At 39.0% G+C, this 22957-nt stretch overlaps 1 protein-coding gene across 7 annotated transcripts in view; it reads right to left on the minus strand.

Moving 5' to 3' along the window:
* Nucleotides 1–921: 921 nt before the first annotated feature.
* LOC128691865 (carnosine N-methyltransferase) overlaps nucleotides 922–22957 on the minus strand; it is a 55009-nt gene continuing 32973 nt past the window's right edge. For all 7 annotated transcript variants that reach the window (XM_053780806.2, XM_053780804.2, XM_053780798.2 and 4 more), the window contains exons 4-9: nucleotides 18766–18935; nucleotides 16921–17061; nucleotides 11792–11954; nucleotides 10785–10893; nucleotides 8748–8872; nucleotides 922–2455 (exon numbers count right to left, since the gene is read on the minus strand). In XM_053780806.2, the coding sequence (XP_053636781.1) occupies nucleotides 2354–2455; nucleotides 8748–8872; nucleotides 10785–10893; nucleotides 11792–11954; nucleotides 16921–17061; nucleotides 18766–18935 (810 nt within the window). In that variant the 3' untranslated portion in view covers nucleotides 922–2353. The remainder of the gene's footprint in view (nucleotides 2456–8747; nucleotides 8873–10784; nucleotides 10894–11791; nucleotides 11955–16920; nucleotides 17062–18765; nucleotides 18936–22957) is intronic.

Here is a 22957-nt window from a genome sequence, read left to right on the forward strand (position 1 = left end):
AACCTATTAAGGACAAGGTAGATTATAGGGGAAAAATAACATAATAGAAAACAGGGGAACTGATGTTCCCTTAACTCACTTCCCTCCAGGAGGTCCTCAGATGACCTCTGCCCCCTCCTACCTTCCACACCAGAATTACAGACCCTGTCAGCCCATCCCCCTCCAGCCTCTATGAGTCCAAACCACCTCAACAACCCCTCCTCACCCTCTGACTTATCCCACACTGCCTTTTAAATTCTACACTCCAAATTCTCGGCATGATATTCACTCCACATATTACACAAATAACCCTCACATAGGGTTATTTGTGTATTGTTCCATTCTTGGTATTGTGACTTTTTATTCTCCATTCCACACATTGCTCACAAGCATGACATCTCCACTGCCTCATGCCTCCTTCTTGCTCCAGTGATACTAGCACAACCTCAATATAAAAATATAAACAACACAGCGACCACAAGGGCATCATGCCACAATTGCTTGGTGTGCTGCCTTGGGTTTAATGGTCAAGTTGGACTGAAACATCATTGTAAGTCTCTGCTATGTGCAGGTTATGTGTGTATAACTCAGCATCTAATTATCAGAATCATAGGCAAGTGGTAATCCCTGTAAATCAGACAGTGGCTGGGGAATGGAAGGTAATCGAGCTTGATTCAAGAAATGGAGGACAGATCAAATTCTTAAGGGTCATAAGCTCTTTCCTGACACAAAGGCACACCCTGTGCATGGTTACCATGGCTAAGATGGTTTTAGCCTGACTTATGAAAAGGCCTTTTGTATATTGTCAGTATATGACAAGAATTGGTACAGGAGCAAGTCTCTTAACAAAAAAATATATAGGTGTTTGTGAAAATCAGGTTAGGCTATCTACTCAGAGCTTATTTACTTTGTTTTAAGTTGACTCCTGCCATTAAAACATAATTTGATTCTAATATTTATTTCTAATTATTCAATTATTATATTCATGGGCAAGCACCATGGTAAATTTGTATGAGTCACACAGCGCCTATAATCAAACTAAGTAGTCAAAACCAAAAAACTTTCTAGGTTACCCATCACTCAAGTATCCATTATAAAGCAGAAAACACAGTACATGGCAGTGGTTTATGGTGTAAAACTCTTTATCCTCACTGGGAAAGGCTTGTATTTTCAATAGGAAAGACGATGTGTGAGTGGGTTAATATAATGGGAAGACATATGAACATTAAACCAAGAAATATATGACTTTTAACTTTTTTAAATTACTGTATTTTATTTTATATTTTATTACCTACAAAATTCAAAGTTAGGTTGCCTAAATTCTACAGCTGTAAACAACAAAATTAATAGTTTTAGATGATAGCCGAAGGTTAATGAAATAAAGGTTGATATGAACATAATTGTACAAGATGGCAAGAATTTATAAGGTAAATAGTGGATAATAATAGCAATTAGGGTAGAATAATTATAAAGAACAGTATTACTGGAAATAAGTCCCTTCCCTTCCTGTCCATTTTTAACCCCTGGACAGATAACAAAAGGACATCAATAGCACCAAAAGTACTGAGAGTGCATCCACTCTGATAATACAATTTATGAAAACTGGTACCAAAAACCTATGTAAAATTGGTCCCAAAATTGCTATATATCTCACAGAATTATTGGCTTTGTTGATTTCTCAAATTGTTGTACCTTGTTAGTAAGACTTATAAAGTCGGAAGGCATTTCACAGCCTGTTTGTTAAGCTCAAACTGTCAGCCAATTGCACTAATTCTAAGGCATTTTTTTTTGACAGTATTTTTATATTCATGGGGGAAACACTTAAGTCTGTAAGGGAGGTAATCAGCTTTAATCCAAGGAAAGGAAGGGGAGTTCCAACTCCTTGGATTAAGAGCACTTCAACATCTAGGAACCCCATCTAAAGGGTAACAGCATACCTATTTTAACTCCACTGGGAATCCAAAAGATACAGTACTTTAAATACATATTAATAGTATATTGATAATTTTGCACAATAGTACTAATGTAGTACAGTACATGGAAAACATAAATTCATTTTAAATAATTTTAAATAAACATACTAAATAGATTTCTTCCTTCTGCATTACCATAATTGCAGAAATACTTTAGATTTCCAAACTGCGTTTTGAGTTGACAGTTAATTCATCATCAAGGTAACCAAGTTGATGAAGGAATAAACTGCACTACTATAGAAAATCACTTTAAATTATACTATTACATATGTAATTCTAAAATTATTCATCAGAAGAATTCACTGAGAAAGTACACAAAGAATAATGTAATCATTTTCATAAAATTAGACAAAAGCGTGTCTAATCAAACTTAAAATGTTTTTATGAAACACAAAGTATTATCAAAATGGTTTTTGAGCTACGAAAAAGATGCTCTGGTATTCATAGTTGAGCATCGACCGTGCGTTGTGTGTGTACACTGTGCTGTGGCCCATCTCCTCAACCTGCAACAAAATACATTGTCAAGTTAACAAAAAATAACAAGGTACAATATTGTGACAGGAATAATACACAAATAACCTGCACATAAGACACTTATGACAACCTGCTCTTCTCTTGTACATACAGTGGTACCTTGAGTTTTGAACAGCTCCCAACTTGAACAATTATGTAAGTGTATTTTTGTAAGTACAGTGGACCCCTGGTTTATGATATTATTTGGTTTAGAAAGACACGTAAGCAAACACTATAACATATTTATTAGAAAACGTTTCGGTCCTGGAACCTTGATCACTTCTAACATGTTAGAAGTGATCAAGGTTCCAGGACCGAAACGTTTTCTAATAAATATGTTATAGTGTTTGCTTACGTGTCTTTCTAAACCAACTTGTCGGTATTTATTACCAAGGTTTATACCATGATATTATTTCACTCCAGAAGTATGTTCAGGTGCCAGTACTGACCGAATTTGTTCCCATAAGGAATATTGTGAATTCGATTAGTCCATTTCAGACCCCCAAACATACACATACAAACGCACTTACATAAATACACTTACATAATTGGTCGCATTGGGAGCTGATCGTAAACCGGGGGTCCACTGTACTTTTGTAAGCGTATTTTTTGGGGGTCTGAAATAGACTAATCTAATTTACATTATTCCTTATGGGAACAAATTCGTTCTGTATTGGTACTTGAACAGCCTTCTGGAATGAATTAAATTCGTAACTCGAGGTACCACTGTATACTGGATCCCTTTTGTTCATGTGTTAGTGTGTTTAGTTAGTGGTCCTAGGGGGTCTATGATGTAGTGTGTTTAGTTAATGGTCCTAGGTGGTCCATGATGTAGTGTGTTTAGTTAATGGTCCTAGGTAGTCCATGATGTAGTGTGTTTAGTTAATGGTCCTAGGTAGTCCATGATGTAGTGTGTTTAGTTAATGGTCCTAAGTGGTCCATGATGTAGTGTGTTTAGTTAATGGTCCTAGGTAGTCCATGATGTAGTGTGTTTAGTTAATGGTCCTAGGTAGTCCATGATGTAGTGTGTTTAGTTAATGGTTCTAGGTGGTCCATGATGGAGTGTGTTTGGTTAATGGTCCTAGGTGGTCCATGATGTAGTTTGTTCAGTTAATGGTCCTAGGTGGTGTGATGGAGTGTGTTTAATGGTCCTAGGTGGTCCATGATGTAGTGTGTTTAGTTAATGGTCCTAGGTGGTGTGATGGAGTGTGTTTAATGGTCCTAGGTGGTCCATGATGTAGTGTGTTTAGTTAATGGTCCTAGGTGGTCCATGATGTAGTGTGTTCAGTTAATGGTCCTAGGTGGTGTGATGGAGTGTTTAATGGTCCTAGGTGGTCCATGATGCAGTGTGTTTAGTTAATGGTCCTAGGTGGTCCATGATGTAGTGTGTTCAGTTAATGGTCCTAGGTGGTCCATGATGTAGTGTGTTTAGTTAATGGTCCTAGGTAGTCCATGATGTAGTGTGTTTAGTTAATGGTCCTAGGTGGTCCATGATGTAGTGTGTTTAGTTAATGGTCCTAGGTGGTCCATGATGTAGTGTGTTTAGTTAATGGTCCTAGGTGGTCCATGATGTAGTGTGTTTAATTAATGGTCCTAGGTGGTCCATGATATAGTGTGTTTAGTTAATGGTCCTAGGTGGTCCATGATGTAGTATGTTTAGTTAATGGTCCTAGGTAGTCCATGATGTAGTGTGTTTAGTTAATGGTCCTAGGTGGTCCATGATGTAGTGTGTTTAGTTAATGGTCCTAGGTGGTCCATGATGTAGTGTGTTTAGTTAATGGTCCTAGATAGTCCATGATGTAGTGTGTTTAGTTAATGGTCCTAGGTAGTCCATGATGTAGTGTGTTTAGTTAATGGTCCTAGGTAGTCCATGATGTAGTGTGTTTAGTTAATGGTCCTAGGTAGTCCATGATGTAGTGTGTTTAGTTAATGGTCCTAGGTGGTCCATGATATAGTGTGTTTAGTTAATGGTCCTAGGTGGTCCATGATGTAGTGTGTTTAGTTAATGGTCCTAGGTAGTCCATGATGTAGTGTGTTTAGTTAATGGTCCTAGGTGGTCCATGATGTAGTGTGTTTAGTTAATGGTCCTAAGTGGTCCAAAACATAAGTTTCTTTCTCCAATGTGTGGGTTATGTGTGTGTTTTCTCATTTTATATATGTAAATTACATAGTGAAAAGCAGTAATGTGTACTTATCAACAAATTCATTGAATCTGTTAAATGTAGATATTGAAGAATTGAGACACTTATGCAACATGTTGCATAAGTGTCTCAATTCTTCAACTTGTCGGTTTTCAAAACCATTCATCATAAGTGTAAACGTTATTTTCTCCAATGTCTGCACACTTCTGTGAGGTCATGTTAGTGCTAACTCAATAAGGTTACATTTCTCTCCCAGTCTTTACTACTATGATAATTAAAGCTTAAATAGTATTATTATTATAATCAAGGGGGAAGCGCTAAACCCGGAGGACTATACAGCGCCTGGGGGGGGGGGATGTGGAAGGCATTCAGGCTTAATTCGGGGAACTGGAGCACAGATCCAATTCCCTAAATCAAGAGCCCCTCACCAACATCAAGGAACCTTCCTTGAGGGGAAAAGCTTAAATAGTATTTTGTATTTCTTCATCTTGATAAAATAATACAGTGGAACCTCAAATTTCGAACGTATCACTTATCGAACTCTTCGAAAATAGAACGCTTTTTTTCGAACCAACTTTGTCCCTCTTATCGAACTCGTCCCTGTTTTTGAACCACTGGGTACCGGACCTGTCCGGCAGCCCGCTCTGTCTGCATCCCCACGCAGGCGTCGTGAGCCAGTCTGGTTTTGTTGATGCTTGAGTGAACACTAACCTACGCTCTCATTCAAACATTTTATGATTATTTCATTGTGTTTAGTGCTTGTGGGACTGTGAAATAAGCTACAATGGGCCCAAAGAAACTTGCTAGTGGCACCCCTGTGGTAAAGAAAGTGAGAAACACCATAGATGAGAAGAAGGAAATAACACAGAAGTGGAATGATGTCCAAGTGGAATGATGTCCAAATGTTTGTGAAGAAGTATCACCCTGACTAAGCTGAAACAAGCCATCTTTGCAACAAGTTCAGTGACAGAACCATGTCCCATTTTAGGGAAATCTTAAAGAGGCACCAGAAACAGAGGACTGTGGACAGTTATTTTGTGAGACAGGGGTCCAGTGACTCTCAAGCTGGTCCTAGTGGCATTAAAAGGCAGAGAAGGGAAGTAACCCCAGAGAGGGCTTTGATACCTAAAGTCCTCATGGAGGGGGATTCTCCTTCCAAACACTAACCCCAACTCCCTCTCTTCTCCTCCCTATCTTCCAGATGCCATCACCAGTCTTCAATAAAGGTAAGTAAAATGTTATTTTATATGTTTATTTAAATTTATTAATACATAATTGAACACTATATTTGTTGTGTGTATGTAAAACTATAATTAATCTCTATAAAATGTATTCTTTTGTGAATATTTTTGGGTTTCTGGAACAGATTAATTGTATTTCCATTATTTCTTATGGGAAATATTGCTTCGCTTTTCAGACTTTTCGAATTTAGAACTAACTCCTGGAACGGATTAAGTTCGATATTTGAGGTTCCACTGTAATGGCTGTGTGAATAAAATATTTTTTTATGCATGCAAAGTGAATATAGGTTAAAAATGAGAATAACTGGCTGTAAGAAATAAAAACAATACAGTTGAACATGCAACAGTTGAGAACGTTTATTGTTGAAATATTTCACCTACACGGTAGACTTCATCAGTCAGATACAGAGGAGAACATATTATAGATAGCAGGAGTAGTGGTAAGGTAAAGATGATGTAACCTAAGAGAAATAGTATGAGGTGGTCAGTCCCTCAGTCTGGAGAAGAGTTCAGCTTCATCGTCTGGAACAATGTGAAACTGAAGCTTGAGAATGGAGTCTTAAATATTGTCAAAAGTGAGGTGGAAGATCTTGAAGACTAATGAAGTCTACCACTAAAGATACCAAACTGTTGCACTTGTGTCTTGATCATCAACTTGTTAGTGTTTTGTACCATTTTCAATGTTATAAGTCAACAGTATACACAGTATTTATGACTGAAGAATATCAAGTGAAATGTATCATATTTCTAATAACTTAAAAGTGTGTAGGTTTACCTGGAGAGGTGTCCAATAAGTTAAGTCAAAATGGTAACTTGGATCATGTCATCAATTTAACACCACAATGAAGCCTCATACAAATTGATACTACAGCCACTAATAAATAAATAACTTCTAACTCAGTAATTACTTCTCTAAACAAAGGAACTTTATTCTATTCACTAATAAATTATTATTCAATGAAAGTTTAAAAATTTTGACTCACAGCTGTTAAAACAGCATATTATTTTTTAAATCTTAGCAATTTAAAAATAATTTGGCAACATTATTAAGTTAAGGAATATTGTGGTGATGTGCACACATTATAATACAAAAACGGATACAGTGGACCCTTGGTTATCGGCCAACTCAGTTATTAGCCGTTCCGCTTATTAGCTAACTCGGTTAGCAGCCGTTCCGCTTATCAGCCAACTCGGTTAGCGGCCGGCTTTTCGGCTTCCAGTTATTGGTTGTTATTTCACTTATCGGCCGTACTGGATGCGTCCACCCCCAGCAGCTTGCTCGTTCCTGAGTCAGTGTGGCTGTGTCTCTGGGCGAGTGAGGAAGCTTCTGCTCATCCATCCAAACATTTCACTATAATCCATTGTTTTTGGTGATTATTTATTAAGTACAACTGTGAAATATCGAGTGGAGAGTCAGGTGGAGAGTAAACATTATGTTTTCTCTGATTCAGTGTTAGTGAAAATTGTGAATCTGGCATCTCGCCCAGTAAACGCCCATCATATGCATTTGTTTACAATTCTCGGCATGAATTATTCATTACTTCTCCCTTTGTTTATGATGGCATCTAAAGGCTGCCTTCATGTTGTGAAATTTGCCTACAATAACAACAGCTGTTCTGTACAGTGTGAAATTGTCTTCAGTGAAACAATTTAGCACGAGCGATACAATAATGAAGCTTAAGAGAATACTGCAGCATGTGAAACGATTAAACTCAGTGAACATGGTTAATAATATTTCTGTGTAGTGTGGCCCAGGGTGGGCTACACACATGTACTGTACCTACATCTACCGCTGCCTACACTAACTTTCTACAAATAAATACTACTCATCTCTCGCCCTACATTAAGACTACAAATATTTTAAGGTAAGTAATGAATGTACTCAGTTTTTTGTATGTAAAACTATAGTTAATCTTTAAAAAGTGTATTTTTTGCTAATATTTTTGGACGTCTGAAACGGATTAATTGGATTTGCATTAATTCTTATGGGAAATATTATTTTGGTTTTAGGCCAACCTTCTGGAATGGATTATGGCCGATAACCGAGGGTCCACTGTATAGAATGAGTAATGGTCACTGACTTTTGTTGGAAATGGCCAAGATCAAAATTTGTTGTCAAGTGGCTAGTTTACTGTGCGCCTCTTATCCATCCTGTGAATGGTAGTGCAAGAGCATATACCTTTGATATACCTTTGAAGAATTTCGAGAGTATATCTACTCTCTGAGCCCGGCCATGAGCCAGGCTTGCCTGGTTAACCAGCCTGTTGTTGCTGGAGGCCTGCTGCCCCACATATCCATCACAGCCTGGATGATCTGGCACCTGGTGAAGATACTTGTCTAGTTTCCTCTTGAAGGCTTCAACACTTGTTCCAGCAATGTTTCTGATATCTTCTGGTAAGATGTTGAAAAGTCTGGGACCCCGGATGTTGATACAGTGTTCCCTTATTGTCCCCACTGCACCCCTGCTCCTCACTGGGTTTATTTTACACTTCCTCCTATATCTCTCACTCCAGTATGTTGTTATGGCAGTGTGCAGATTTGGGACCAAGCCCTCGAGTACCTTCCAGGTATATATTATCATGTACCTCTCTCTCCTCTGCTCCAATGAGTACATGTTCAAGACTTGCAGGCATTCCCAGTAGTTTAGGTGCTTCACTGGCTCAATGTGAGCCATAAACGATTTCTGTATTTGTTCCAGCTCCGATATTTCTCCTGCCCTGAACGGGGCCGTCAGCACCGAGCAATATTCTAAGTGAGGGATCACTAGCGATTTGAAGAGTGTCACAACTGGCATTGTTTCCCCTGTTTTGAAAGTTCTCAATACAATATGGATACACAAAAGACCTAGGAACTAGGCCACAAAAGGGTTCCCAGAAATGACCAATGTGTTAGAAACTTACTGTAATTTTAAAGCCGATGCCCAGGACAATACGTTTCACTTCCTCGTAGCTGGGCTCGATGGACAGCTCGCCAGGCTGGTCAGCAAAGTGGTACAGAAGTGGCCCTAGGTTCACCCAATATCCACCTGAAGAAATATATTATATATCTGTTATATCTATGTGACTCAGATGGGTTAGTATTATACTCCTTCAAGAATATCTTATCTCACATACACTTTTTAAATTACACCAAAGTGGTTGGGCCACTTACCTTTTATATCCTACCTCTCTTCCCCCTCCCACCCTTTTCCAATATTTCTATCCTTACCCATCCTTCTTCCTTACCCATCTTACCAAAGCTCTGGTCATAAGAAGAAGAAATATTTACCCATATCAGACATGTGTGAGTGTGTTAGATAAGAGTGAGTGGAGATGAATGGTTTTTGGGACTTGACAAGCTATTGAAGTGTGAGCAAGGTAATATTTTGTGAAGGGATTCAGGAAAACTGGCTAGCTGGACTTGAATGCTGGTGGTAGGAAGTACAGTGCCTGCACTCTTAAGGAGGGATTTTCGCAAGACAGTGATAACGTGAATGACGATGAAAGCGTTTGTTTTCGGGTCACTCTACCTTGGTGGAAGACTGCTAGTATGTTAAAAAAATACTCAGACTAAATTTATAGTACTGTATTACAGTCATACTAAAATGTTGAACCCAGAAGAACAAAGAGATATGGACATAAATTCGTTAGAAAACATTCAGCGTAGGATGACTAAATTAATACATAGCATTAGAAATCTTCCTTATGAAGAAAGATTGAAGACTCTTAAATTACATTCACTTGTGAGACGAAGAATGAGGGGAGACCTGATCGAAGTATATAAGTGGAAGATAGGTATTAATAAAGGGGATATTAATAAGGTCTTGAGGATATCTCTCCAAGAGAGAACCCGCAGTAATGGATTTAAATTAGATAAGTTTAGATTTAGAAAAGACATAGGAAAGTATTGGTTTGGAAATAGGGTAGTTGATGAGTGGAACAGTCTACCTAGTTGGGTTATTGAGGCTAGGAATTTGGGTAGTTTAAAATTTAGGTTGGATAAGTACATGAGTGGGAGGGGTTGGATTTGAGTGGGACTTGCACTTTTCTTTCTTCTTTCAACACACCGGCCGTATCCCACCGAGGCGGGGTGGCCCAAAAGGAAAAACGAAAGTTTCTCCTTTTACATTTAGTAATATATACAGGAGAAGAGGTTACTAGCCCCTTGCTCCCGGCATTTTAGTTGCCTCTTACAACACGCATGGCTTACGGAGGAAGAATTCTGTTCCACTTCCCCATGGAGATAAGAGGAAATAAACAAGAATAAGAACTAGAAAGAAAATAGAAGAAAACCCAGAGGGGTGTGTATATATGTGCTTGTACATGTATGTGTAGTGTGACCTAAGTGTAAGTAGAAGTAGCAAGACGTACCTGAAATCTTGCATGTTCATGAGACAGAAAAAAGGACACCAGCAATCCTACCATCATGTAAAACAATTACAGGCTTTCGTTTTACACTCACTTGGCAGGACGGTAGTACCTCCCTGGGCGGTTGCTGTCTACCAACCTACTACCTATATGGGACTTGCACATCAGAGCTTATTTCTTGGGTAGCATTGAAAATTGGGTTGGGCAAATGTTTTGTTAGTGGGATGAATTGTAAAGGACCTGCCTAGTATGGGCCAATAGGCCTGCTGCAGTGTTCCTCCTTTCTTATGTTCTTATTCAGGTTTGATCCAAGGAAGGAGTGGGTAGCTCCAGTTCCTTAAGAACCAGAGCCCTTTACCAGCATTAAGGCACCTTTCTAGAAGATATTTATGTGCCTATCTAATTTTGTTCAGTATCAGAAAGGATGTGGATGGTTATGTAAATACTAATTCTGTGGCTATTTTACTTTAAGTCCAGTAAAAGGTATTAGTTAATTTAAATTTAGTGACTTACACCATTCAAATTCCACTCTCTGCTTTGAAGGTAATTAGAAAACATTTAAATACTACTCTCACCTTTGAAATTACTTACCGGGTTTTAAAATTTTGTATATTGTTTCAATAAAAGCCACAATATTATTTGCACAGTCAATGAAGAAACACGTAGCAACACAATCCCAGACGCCGTCTTCAGTGTAAATCTGGAATATACAAGAAAACTTGAAACAGCTGTATGTGCAACCATCATGCAAAGATCACCCACTGTCATACAACATTCTCATCAGATTTTCAATCACCCACTGTAATGCAACATTCTCACCAGATTTTTCAATCACCCACTGTAATGCAACATTCTCACCAGATTTTTCAATCACCCACTGTAATGCTTTGAGGGAACTTGAGCTAGAGTTCACCGCAGTCATGGTGTGAGATTCATCTGTAAAAACTAGCATTTGTGGTCACAGTGGTGGCCCATGCTAACTTCCTAATGGTGTACAGAAATATACCTAGTTGGATGAGTCTTATTAGAGCCAACTGACCCAGTGGTTAATGCACTGACTTGTGAGTTTTTGGACTCACTTGCCATGGGTTCTAATGATCATCAATGGATCTATTAAGAGATAACAGGTTAACTGTTCATACAATTTCTTCATGCAGTCTTACAACACTTGCATCTGCACACAGTTAATATTTTTTGCTTTGTTTATGCTACTTTCCTCAGCCTCCACATTTGCATTCATTCTACAGGTGCTCCTTGACTTGCAATGGGTTATATTGTGACAAACCTGTCCTGTTGAATATGAATACGGATATGCTAAATAAATACGTAAATAAATAACTACTGTCACTGAGTTAATAAATGAACAAATAATTACTGTAACACAGTAAATATCAGTATTGAAAAGTAAATAAATGAATATAAGTTATGGATTTGCCACCTTCATGCTAGGTAATTATCTTAAGTTTCATCTCCAAAGTAATTGCTTTTGTATCGTTGTAAAGTTGAAATATCGTACACTGAGCCATTGTAAGTCGGGGAGTACCCACATGACCTGAGCCTCACCACTCACTCCTGGGACTAATTGAAATTGTTCTTACCTCTAAAAAATCTCCAGCAGCCATTGTAAATTGTGACCGTGGTGGAAGATCAGACGGGTCCACATCAGGAAAGGTAACTGCACGCAACTGGTCAGAGTTAAGCAGTGTGTTGCTGCCCGAGTGAACCCAAGGGTACACCCGCAAACTGTTCAACCCACGACACCTACAATGTAAATAATTATATTTATTAAGAAGTGCTAAACACATAAGGGTCATACAGTACCTGGGAATGTGAAGTAATCATGTTTGATTCAAAGAAGGGTGTGATAGCTCCACTTTCTTGGATAGAGTCCTTCACTAGCATCAAAGCCATAGCACTAGAAAAGGCATAGCACTAGAAAAGCCACAGCACTAGAAAAGGCATAGCACTAGAAAAAGCAAGTATACATCGAAGCACAGATCATTAATACAAGTAATATGTGCTTAGATCACTCTGATTAGTCCACCATGTCATACCAAGACTGCACCACGTATCCTAGGCATGACAACATGTGTGGGGTAGTAATAAAGTTGGTAGAATTACCGACAATATGTAAAGTAAAAGGACACAAGTGCAACTAATATGACATTTATTGTGGCAACGTTTCGCTCTCCAGGAGCTTTATCAAGCCATTACAAACAATACATGGACACAGAGGGTATATAAAGGCTCAGAGTGAGGTGAATACTAGTGAGGTACCATTTCGATGTTCACTAGTGGTAGTAGTAGTAGTAGTAGTAGTGGTAGTGACAAAAGTAATACAATATGGTAGAGCAATTAATTCGTACATGAGTAAAAGGATATAAAAGCTATTACTTGGGTAACATAAAAATAGGTTGGACAAATATAAACTGGAATGAGGCAGCTTGTTTCAGTGTTCACTCTCTGTGCTTTGTGTAGTATAACAGGAGAGACTATGTGATGGCAGGGTTTACTGTTTTCAGGAGGATTCTTGCTAAGACTTCGGAGATGGTGAAGCTGCCGTTGTTTTGTTTAATTGTATTCGAAACAGCGATCAGTGCTGATTCAAGGCACTTGCGTGTGCGGAAATTAGTTTCTTTTATCACTAATTGGGCGTCTCTGAATTTCATAAGATGATTGGTGGAATTTCGGTGTTGTACACAGGCGTTGTTTAAGTTGTCGTTCCTGCATGCGTATATGTGTTCATTGAGGCGGGTGTCGAGGTTTCTTGCTGTTTCACCTACGTAGATCTTGTCACAGCCTCCACAGGGTATAGTGTAAACTCCTGCATTGACTGGTTCGTGGTGATTGGGTTTTGTCCTGGTTAGATCCTTTATTGAAGTGGTAGAAGCGATGGCGACTCTGGTGTTAGCTTGTGAAAGTACTTTTGAGACGTTTAGTGCAACCTGGCTGTTGGGAAGAATTATAACTTTGTTGGGAGCGTTGTTGATGCGTGGAGAATTGATGATCTGAAGAGCTCTTTTCTTGCAGTCTTTGATGAAAAAAGAAGGAAATTGTAACTCAGTGAATGTTTGGTGAATGTAAGTACATTCTTCGTCAAGAAACTCAGGACTACAAATTCGGTATGCTCTTAGGAAAAACCCGATGATGATGCCTCTTTTGGTCTTGGTATCTTGACTGGAATAGAAGTGTGTGAGATCATTTTTATTGGTGGGTTTCCGATAAACTTGAAATCTTAGGTTGTTGTCTACTTTGTGAATGAGGACGTCGAGGAAAGGTAGCTTGTCATTGGACTCTTCTTCTAGTGTAAACTGAATCGCTGGTTCAACTGCGTTGAGCCTTGCCTGAAGATCCCGTACATCAAAACGTTTTGGAGTTATTACGAGGACATCGTCCACGTAACGTAACCAAGTGACGCTTGAAGGGATGATGTTGGCGAAGTGTTCGGACTCTAGGTGTTCCATGTATAAGTTGGCTAGGACGGCACTTATTGGGGACCCCATTCCCATGCCGTAGGTTTGTTTGTAGAGCTTGTTATTGAAGGAAAAACAGTTGAAGTTAACACAGAGTTCAATCAAGTCAACAAAATCTCCAGGAGGTAAAGGAAGATTAAGGTCCTGGTTGACTTTACGTCGTAGAACCTCGATGGCTTTTTTGGTAGGTACTTTTGTGAAGAGGGAAGTCACATCCAAACTGCTTAGTTTCTTGTTACGGATGGAGAGGTTACGGATGCGGTTGAGAAGGTCGCCTGAGTGTTTAAGATGAGCGGGGCTGATGGTCCCCAGAAGGCAGGAAAGATGTTTGGCAAGAACTCCGGCTAGTTTGTGTGGAGCACTGCCTATTCCTGACGTGATTGGTCTGCCTTCTGGGGACCATCAGCCCCGCTCACACACTTCTATTCCAGTCAAGATACCAAGACCAAAAGAGGCATCATCATCGGGTTTTTCCTAAGAGCATACCGAATTTGTAGTCCTGAGTTTCTTGACGAAGAATGTACTTACATTCACCAAACATTCACTGAGTTACAATTTCCTTCTTTTTTCATCAAAGACTGCAAGAAAAGAGCTCTTCAGATCATCAATTCTCCACGCATCAACAACGCTCCCAACAAAGTTATAATTCTTCCCAACAGCCAGGTTGCACTAAACGTCTCAAAAGTACTTTCACAAGCTAACACCAGAGTCGCCATCGCTTCTACCACTTCAATAAAGGATCTAACCAGGACAAAACCCAATCACCACGAACCAGTCAATGCAGGAGTTTACACTATACCCTGTGGAGGCTGTGACAAGATCTACGTAGGTGAAACAGCAAGAAACCTCGACACCCGCCTCAATGAACACATATACGCATGCAGGAACGACAACTTAAACAACGCCTGTGTACAACACCGAAATTCCACCAATCATCTTATGAAATTCAGAGACGCCCAATTAGTGATAAAAGAAACTAATTTCCGCACACGCAAGTGCCTTGAATCAGCACTGATCGCTGTTTCGAATACAATTAAACAAAACAACGGCAGCTTCACCATCTCCGAAGTCTTAGCAAGAATCCTCCTGAAAACAGTAAACCCTGCCATCACATAGTCTCTCCTGTTATACTACACAAAGCACAGAGAGTGAACACTGAAACAAGCTGCCTCATTCCAGTTTATACTTGTCCAACCTATTTTTATGTTACCCAAGTAATAGCTTTTATATCCTTTTACTCATGTACGAATTAATTGCTCTACCATATTGTATTACTTTTGTCACTACCACTACTACTACTACTACTACTACCACTAGTGAACATCGAAATGGTACCTCACTAGTATTCACCTCACTCTGAGCCTTTATATACCCTCTGTGTCCATGTATTGTTTGTAATGGCTTGATAAAGCTCCTGGAGAGCGAAACGTTGCCACAATAAATGTCACATTAGTTGCACTTGTGTCCTTTTACTTTACATGTGTGGGGTAGCTAGGTTGGGGGTCACCAGGGAACGTGTGGGAGTTAGGTTCGGGGGTCACCAAGGTATGTGAGGGGTAGGTAGGTTGGGGGTCACCAGGGTATGTGTGGGGTAGGTAGGTTGGGGGGTCACCAGGGTATGTGTGGGGTAGGTAGGTTGGGGGTCACCAGGGTATGTGTGGGGTAGGTGGGTTGGGGGTCACCAGGGTATGTGTGGGAGAGTTAGGTTCAGGGGTCACCAAGGTATGTGTGGGGTAGCTAGGTTGGGGGGTCACCAGGGTACATGTGAGAGAGTTAGGTTCGGGGGTCACCAAGGTATGTGTGGGGTAGGTAGGTTGGGTTGTCACCAGGGTATGTGTGGGGTAGGTAGGTTGGGGGTCACCAGGGTATGTGTGGTGTAGGTAGGTTGGGGGTCACCAGGGTATGTGTGGGGTAGGTAGGTTGGGGGTCACCAGGGTATGTGTGGGGTAGGTAGGTTGGGGGTCACCAAGGTATGTGTGGGGTAGGTAGGTTAGGGGGGTCACCAAGATATGTGTGGGGTAGGTAGGTTAGGGGGGTCACCAAGGTATGTGTGGGGTAGGTAGGTTAGGGGGGTCACCAAGGTATGTGTAGGGTAGGTAGGTTGGGGGTCACCAGGGTATGTGTGGGGTAGGTAGGTTGGGGGTCACCAGGGTATGTGTGGGGTAACTAGGTTGGGGGTCACCAACTAATGAATGAGTTGCATTTGTGTCGTTTCAACTCATAAGCAGTTTTTTCGTGTAACCAGGAGCCTATTGTCCCATCGAACACAATAGTTCAATACACAAATAACCCACACATAGGAGAGGGCAGCTTATGACGATGTTTCAGTTTGACTTGGACCATTTACAAAGTCACACTGAAACGTTGTCATAAGCTCCCCTCTCCTATGTGTGGGTTATTTGTGTATTGCCTTTTTGTTATTTAACACAACGGTTATATGTCACACATGTTAATAATTGTATTGAGGATTCATAAAACTATTAATTTTTTATATATTATTTCATATGCAGATATTTTAACTCAGGTGCTTCAAAGATGAGTCATCCCAACTCATGAAATCATAACAACACGATTACAAACAAACGGAACGGGTGGTGTTTGAACCCACGACGAGCGAGTCCTAAAATTCCAGGCCAGTGCGTGAGCTACTCAGCCAGTTGGCTACATGAGGTTCAATCCCCACTCATTCTGTGATTTGAGCCATCCTCTACTGCTTGCGTATAGAATTTCCTTTCATGCATAACGGCTGATGAACTAACAGTGACTGGTGTAGGGGTTTTCATGTATGGGTGAGGAGGGATATTTGTGTTATCTCAAGTTCATGTTTGTGTGGTTGTTAATGATTTATTCTGTGTAAGACCTGTTTTTGTCTTTATCTATCTCTTGTATTGTATTGTTCTAAATAAAATATAAAAAAAAAAAAGACTCGATAAATTACAAAATCAGGTAAGGAAAGAAATGTTTGTGACCAGGATAACATTGTAACTTGTCTTATTCAAACAGTTTCTATCTAGGATCATTATAGGAAATACCAAACTCACAAGTAAATTGTTTATATTACTAAGCATACCATTAAATATAAAATTATAGTGCAAAGGACAATCAAGTGTCACATATGTTAACATTCACAACACAATTATTATCTCAATATTATGTTTTTTGACTTGGTTCTAAAGTGCAAATCATCATAATCACAACTTTGGTATTTGTAAGGGATCAGGATCTCCCTGTACGTATATGCATGACTCACTCACTTGTTAAGGACGAAGTTTGAGGCGAAGAGCATAAATAGACTGAATTCATTTCCTTGGCAAGCATAGCCTCGTCTTGCAAGTTCATACGCCAAGCGACCAAGCCCAGCGCCAGGCACAAGTATATTGATGTCCTGGGCACACCTGAGTTCAAATAAACAAATACATAAATTCACATTAATGGATAGAGATGTTCCTCTCTTTACGATGGTTCAAATTATGATATTTTTATTTTACGATAGTGTGATAGCAATGTACATTCAACGAGCAGCAAACTTTATTTTTGTACTGTACAATACTGTACATTGATTGACAGGATAAACTTGCATTCATTTATTTACTTTTCAATGCTGGTATTTAGTTAGTTGCAGTAATTATTTGTTTATTTACTTATTCAGTGACAATAGCTATTCATTTACTTATTTACAATATTTTCAACTTACGATGGGTTCATCGGATGTAACCCCATTGTAAGTCGAGGAACACCTGTACTTATTATATTCTGGAAGGGGGAAGCACTAAACCCATATGGGTCATACAGCCCTGGGGAAATGGGAGGTAATTAGGAATAATGTTAGGAGGCCTTTATCAGCATGAAAGCTTCCTATAGTTGAAGGGACATGTATGTATCAATTTCCACTATTTCAAGTATTTTATAAATTTTAATACAGTGGACCCCCGCTTAACGATCACCTCCCAATGCAACCGATTATGTAAGTGTATTTATGTAAGTGCGTTTGTACGTGTATGTTTGGGGGTCTGAAATGGACTAATCTACTTCACAATATTCCTTATGGGAACAAATTTGGTCAGTACTGGCACCTGAACATACTTCTGGAATGAAAAAATATCGTTAACCGGGGGTCCGCTGTATTTTATAAATTTTAGTATTTTAAAAGCATGGTGGAATGTAGGACATTTTTTATTCTATCACACAACATTCAGTACCATATTTCTCTCTCCAAAAACAGTCATACAGTTACGACTTAACAAGGAAACACCAAAACTGAAGCTCACTTCTATCAAACCCAAATAGGGAAATAGGGAATTACTTAGTACAGCCTCTCCTCACTTAACGATATAGTTCCATTCCTAAGATCACGTTGGTAAACAAATTCGTCGCTTAGCAAGGAGCATACTATAATGGTAGTGGTTTGTGTCAACCATCTATGATACTGTTTTAATGTCACCTTTGCACCATTTATAACATTTCTGGTACTATATTTTTAAATGTTTATATGGTAGTGTACTATATGTTGTAATAAACAGAATAGAGGAAATCAGCTCTAATACACATTGTTTAGGTATGCATACTGGTCAAAGAGCCCATCATAAGTCCGAGTCGATGGTAAACGAGTCCGTTGCTAAGTGAGGAGAGGCTGTATTTTAAAAGCATGGTGGAATGTAGGACATTTTTTATTCTATCACACAACACTCAATACCATATTTCTCTCTCCAAAAACAGTCATTCAGTCACAACTTAACAGGGAAGCACAAAAACTGAAACTCACTTCTATCAAACCCAAACAGGCATATAAGGACTTACTTAGTACAGTGGACCCCCGCTTTACGATCAGCTCCCAATGCAACCAATTACGTATGTAAGTGTATTTATGTAAGTGTAAGTTTGGGGGTCTGAAATGGACTAATCTAATTCACAATATTCCTTATGGGACCAAATTCGTTCAGTAATGGCACCTGAACATACTTCTGGATTGAAATAATATCGTAAGCCGGGGGTCCACTGTACTGCTAGAAACCCAAACCCAGTACCTGACACCTGCTTACATTACAAGATCATTTACTTATGCAAAGCTTGAACTTGAAGAAAATATAAAATATACAAACACTTGATCTTGGGGAAAGAGAAGCTCAATCTGATTAATGATTGGCCCATAACACTGGCTTCTCTCATGTTCTCCTGACGATGACCAATCACGTACAATTTGCCTGATGGTTGACTGAACCTTCTCAATGTCAGGGGCCAACAAATTATTTCCAAGCTCATCTTCTGTATTCTGTAAATATAAATACAAATATTAATAGCATTATACAAAACACTGTTACATTTAATTATACTCTTTTAGTTTCACGGTTCATTGTTTCCATTCTGTTTTTTTTATAATCGGCTCTTGTCTACCTTTTAATACAATAAGATTACAGTAAACAGGCAATATAATATGCAAAAATAACCACAGTGAAAAATAGTGAAATTCCAAGTGCTTCTGTGATTCCATTTTTTTTTTCACTGGGGTTATTTTGCATCTATCTCTTCATGTTTATTCCCTTCTTTTATATATTGTACACTACATGTTGACGACAACCCTTGTTCTTTACACACTCTTGTACTACACCTCAGTGTATACCACAGAGTCCTGAATGAGTGGGGTTCAAACTCATGGTGAGTGAGTCGTACACTCCAAGCCATGGGTTGAAACCCCACCCATTCTGTGGTTTGTTTGCAATCATGTTATTATGATTTCATTAGTCCTGATTCTGTTACTCTTACTATACAGTATTAATGATTATTTTACAACATGAGCCATCTCGTACAAAGGAAGCAGTGAGCAAAAGAAGGAATCACATTCACAATCACTTACTCAATAGCTGTCTTGTCAGATATGCAAGGATATCACAGTTCAATTTTTTTTTTTTAACATGTCGGCTGTTTCCCACCGAGGCAGGGTGACCCAAGAAGAAAGAAAAACCAAAAAAGAAAGAAAAAACTTTCATCATCATTCAACACTTTTACTATCACTCATACATAATCAGTCTTTGCAGAGGCACTCAGGTACAACAGTTTAGATGTCTCTCCAAACTGCCAATATCCCAAACTCCAAATTACGTTCCAAATTATAACTTTCCCTGATTCTTTCAGAGTGTAGGTACTCTACCTTCCACCTCCTTTTCATATGATTTTTTAAAAAATATGAAATCTTTTCTTTCAACGTACCAGCCGTATCCCACCGAGGTGGGGTGGCCCATAAGGAAAAACGAAAGTTTCTCCTTTCAAATTTAGTAATATATACAGGAGAAGGGGTTTCTAGCCCCTTGTTCCCGGCATTTCAGTCGCCTCTTACGACACGCATGGCTTACGGAGGAAGAATTCTGTTCCACTTCCCCATGAAATATATTAGAAAACTAAGAAATGTGCTAAAAAGAAATTTCATTGAATATTTCAACAATTCAGAGCAATCTGAAGCATTTTCTGACATAGAAGAATGTGCATGTGGCCAGAGAAATACAAGGTAAGATTTACACACTGCTCAGACCTATGATTAATATTATATTCATGAGGAACCACTAACCCATAAGGGTCATACAGTGCCTGTGAAATGGACAAAAATCAGATATGATCTGAGGAAGGGAAGGATCAGAAAATTCCTTAGATCAAGAGACCTTCAGCATAAAGGCACCTCAATGAAGGGTCTGATCTATGAAATCAATCAGCATCCTTAGTAAGAAAAAGCACATACAGTTACACACATAAACACAAAGTGAAACTATCAAAAATACAGTGGACCGCCGCTTTACGATCACCTCCCAGTGCGACCAATTATGTAAGTGTATTTATGTAAGTGCGTTTATATGTGTATATTTAGGGGTCTGAAATGGACTAATCTACTTCACAATATTCCTTATGGGAACAAATTCGTTCAGTACTGGCACCTGAACATACTTCTGGAATGAAATAATATCGTAAACCGGGGGTCCACTGTATAAACCAAGCATACAAATAAGCACAACAAAAAAATATATATACACTACTATCACACAAAGGTAAAATAATCTGTATGAGTGTAAACAACCAGATTCCAATAACAAATTGCCCCTACAAGTTTCCTTGAGGTCTGTACAGGTACTGAGTCAGAAGTTTAACTGCCAGTTTCCCCCAGGGTCCAAATTTTTAAGTGCTGTTCTTTATCAAAATTACTATGCCTATCCTAACCAAAATTTTGTCAAGTAAACTGTCACCTTGGTTGGCAGGTATGACTGTTCATATAAGTTTAGATATAAGTGCAACCAGGCCCCAATTTACAGCACTTCATTTTACAGCATTTTGCAATGTGTGTACTGTACAGTATATGTATTTTTTGTGTCTAGCTCTATTGTTCACTTAATATATGATAGTGTAAACATTTTATCAGGCTTTCATATGCATCTGAAAATGAAAAAAGACTATTTCACTATAAAGCAATTTTTCACTTCACATCAGTAGCCCAGAACCCAACCTGCTGTATAAGTGAGGTCCTCCTGTGTAGTACACATGCAAAATATAGAAAGATCAGACAATATTTAGAGACACCCACTATGTATTTGCATATTATTGCACATGCTAAACTCTAAACTATTTGCATATATTTACTTATCAACATGTAACACAGAGTCTTGTGAAGAAAGACTTTCCCATCTTTTAATTTTTTGGCCTCTTACTGTCCCCAACTACAATGTCTTATTTTACCTAACTTAATCTAAGATCCCAATGGAAATAAGTCACTGACTTTTTTGGTTATTCTGGTGGGTGAGTTACACTATGTATGATAATTGTACTAATGTGTACCTGTGCCTAAATAAACTTACCTAAGAAATTAATTTTTTCATTATGTACATTGTGCACTATTAAAATTTCCTTTCCATACCTAACTTTTAAAGTCGATCCTCAAACAACAAAACACAATACGCATGTAAAGTAAAAGGACACAAGTGCAACTAATGTGAGATTTAATTGTGGCAACGTTTCGCTCTCCAGGAGCTTTATCAAGCCATTACAAACAATACATTGATACAGAGGGTATATAAAGGCTCAGAGTGAGGTGCAATACTAGTGAGGTACCATTTTGATGTTCACTAGTGGTAGTAGTAGTAGTAGTGACAAAAGTAATACAATATGGTACAGCAATTAATTCGTACATGAGTATAAGGATATAAAAGCTATTACTTGGGTAACATAAAAATAGGTTGGACAAATATACATGTAGACTGGAAAGAGGCAGCTTGTTTCAGTGTTCACTCTCTGTAATGTGCTTTGTGTAGTATAACAGGAGAGACTATGTGATGGCAGGGTTTACTGTTTTCAGGAGGATTCTTGCTAAGACTTCGGAGATGGTGAAGCTGCTGTTGTTTTGTTTAATTGTATTCGAAACAGCGATCAGTGCTGATTCGAGGCACTTGCATCTGCGGAAATTAGTTTCTTTGATCACTAATTGGGTGTCTCTGAATTTCATGAGATGATTGGTGGAATTTCGGTGTTGTACACAGGCGTTGTTCAAGTTATCGTTCCTACATGCGTAAATGTGTTCATTGAGGCAGGTGTCGAGGTTTCTTGCTGTTTCACCTATGTAAATCTTGTCACAGCCTCCACAGGGTATAGTGTAAACTCCTGCATTGACTGGTTCATGGTGTTTGGATTTTGTCCTGGTTAGATTCTTTATTGAAGTGCTAGAAGCGATGGCGACTCTGGTGTTAGCTTGTGAAAGTACTTTTGAGATGTTCAGTGCAACCTGGCTGTTGGGAAGATTTATAACTTTGTTGGGAGTGGTGTTGATGCGTGGAGAATTAATGATCTGAAGAGCTCTTTTCTTGCAGTCTTTGATGAAAAAAGAAGGAAAATGTAACTCAGTGAATGTTTGGTGAATGTATGTACTGTACATTCCTCGTCAAGAAACTCAGGACTACAAATTCGGTATGCTCTTAGGAAAAACCCGATGATGATGCCTCTTTTGGTCTTGATATCTTGACTGGAATAGAAGTGTGTGAGATCATTTTTATTGGTTGTTGTCTACTTTGTGAATGAGGACGTCGAGGAAAGGTAGCTTGTCATTGGACTCTTCTTCTAGTGTAAACTGGATCGCTGGTTCAACTGCGTTGAGCCTTGCCTGAAGATCCCGTACATCAAAACGTTTGGGAGTTATTATGAGGACGTTGTCCACGTAACGTAACCAAGTGACGCTTGAAGGGATGATGTTGGCGAAGTGTTCGGACTCTAGGTGTTCCATGTATAAGTTGGCTAGGACGGCACTGATGGGGGACCCCATTCCCA

This window comes from Cherax quadricarinatus, chromosome 75, assembly GCF_038502225.1.
Source record: "Cherax quadricarinatus isolate ZL_2023a chromosome 75, ASM3850222v1, whole genome shotgun sequence".
Taxonomy (NCBI): domain Eukaryota; kingdom Metazoa; phylum Arthropoda; class Malacostraca; order Decapoda; family Parastacidae; genus Cherax; species Cherax quadricarinatus.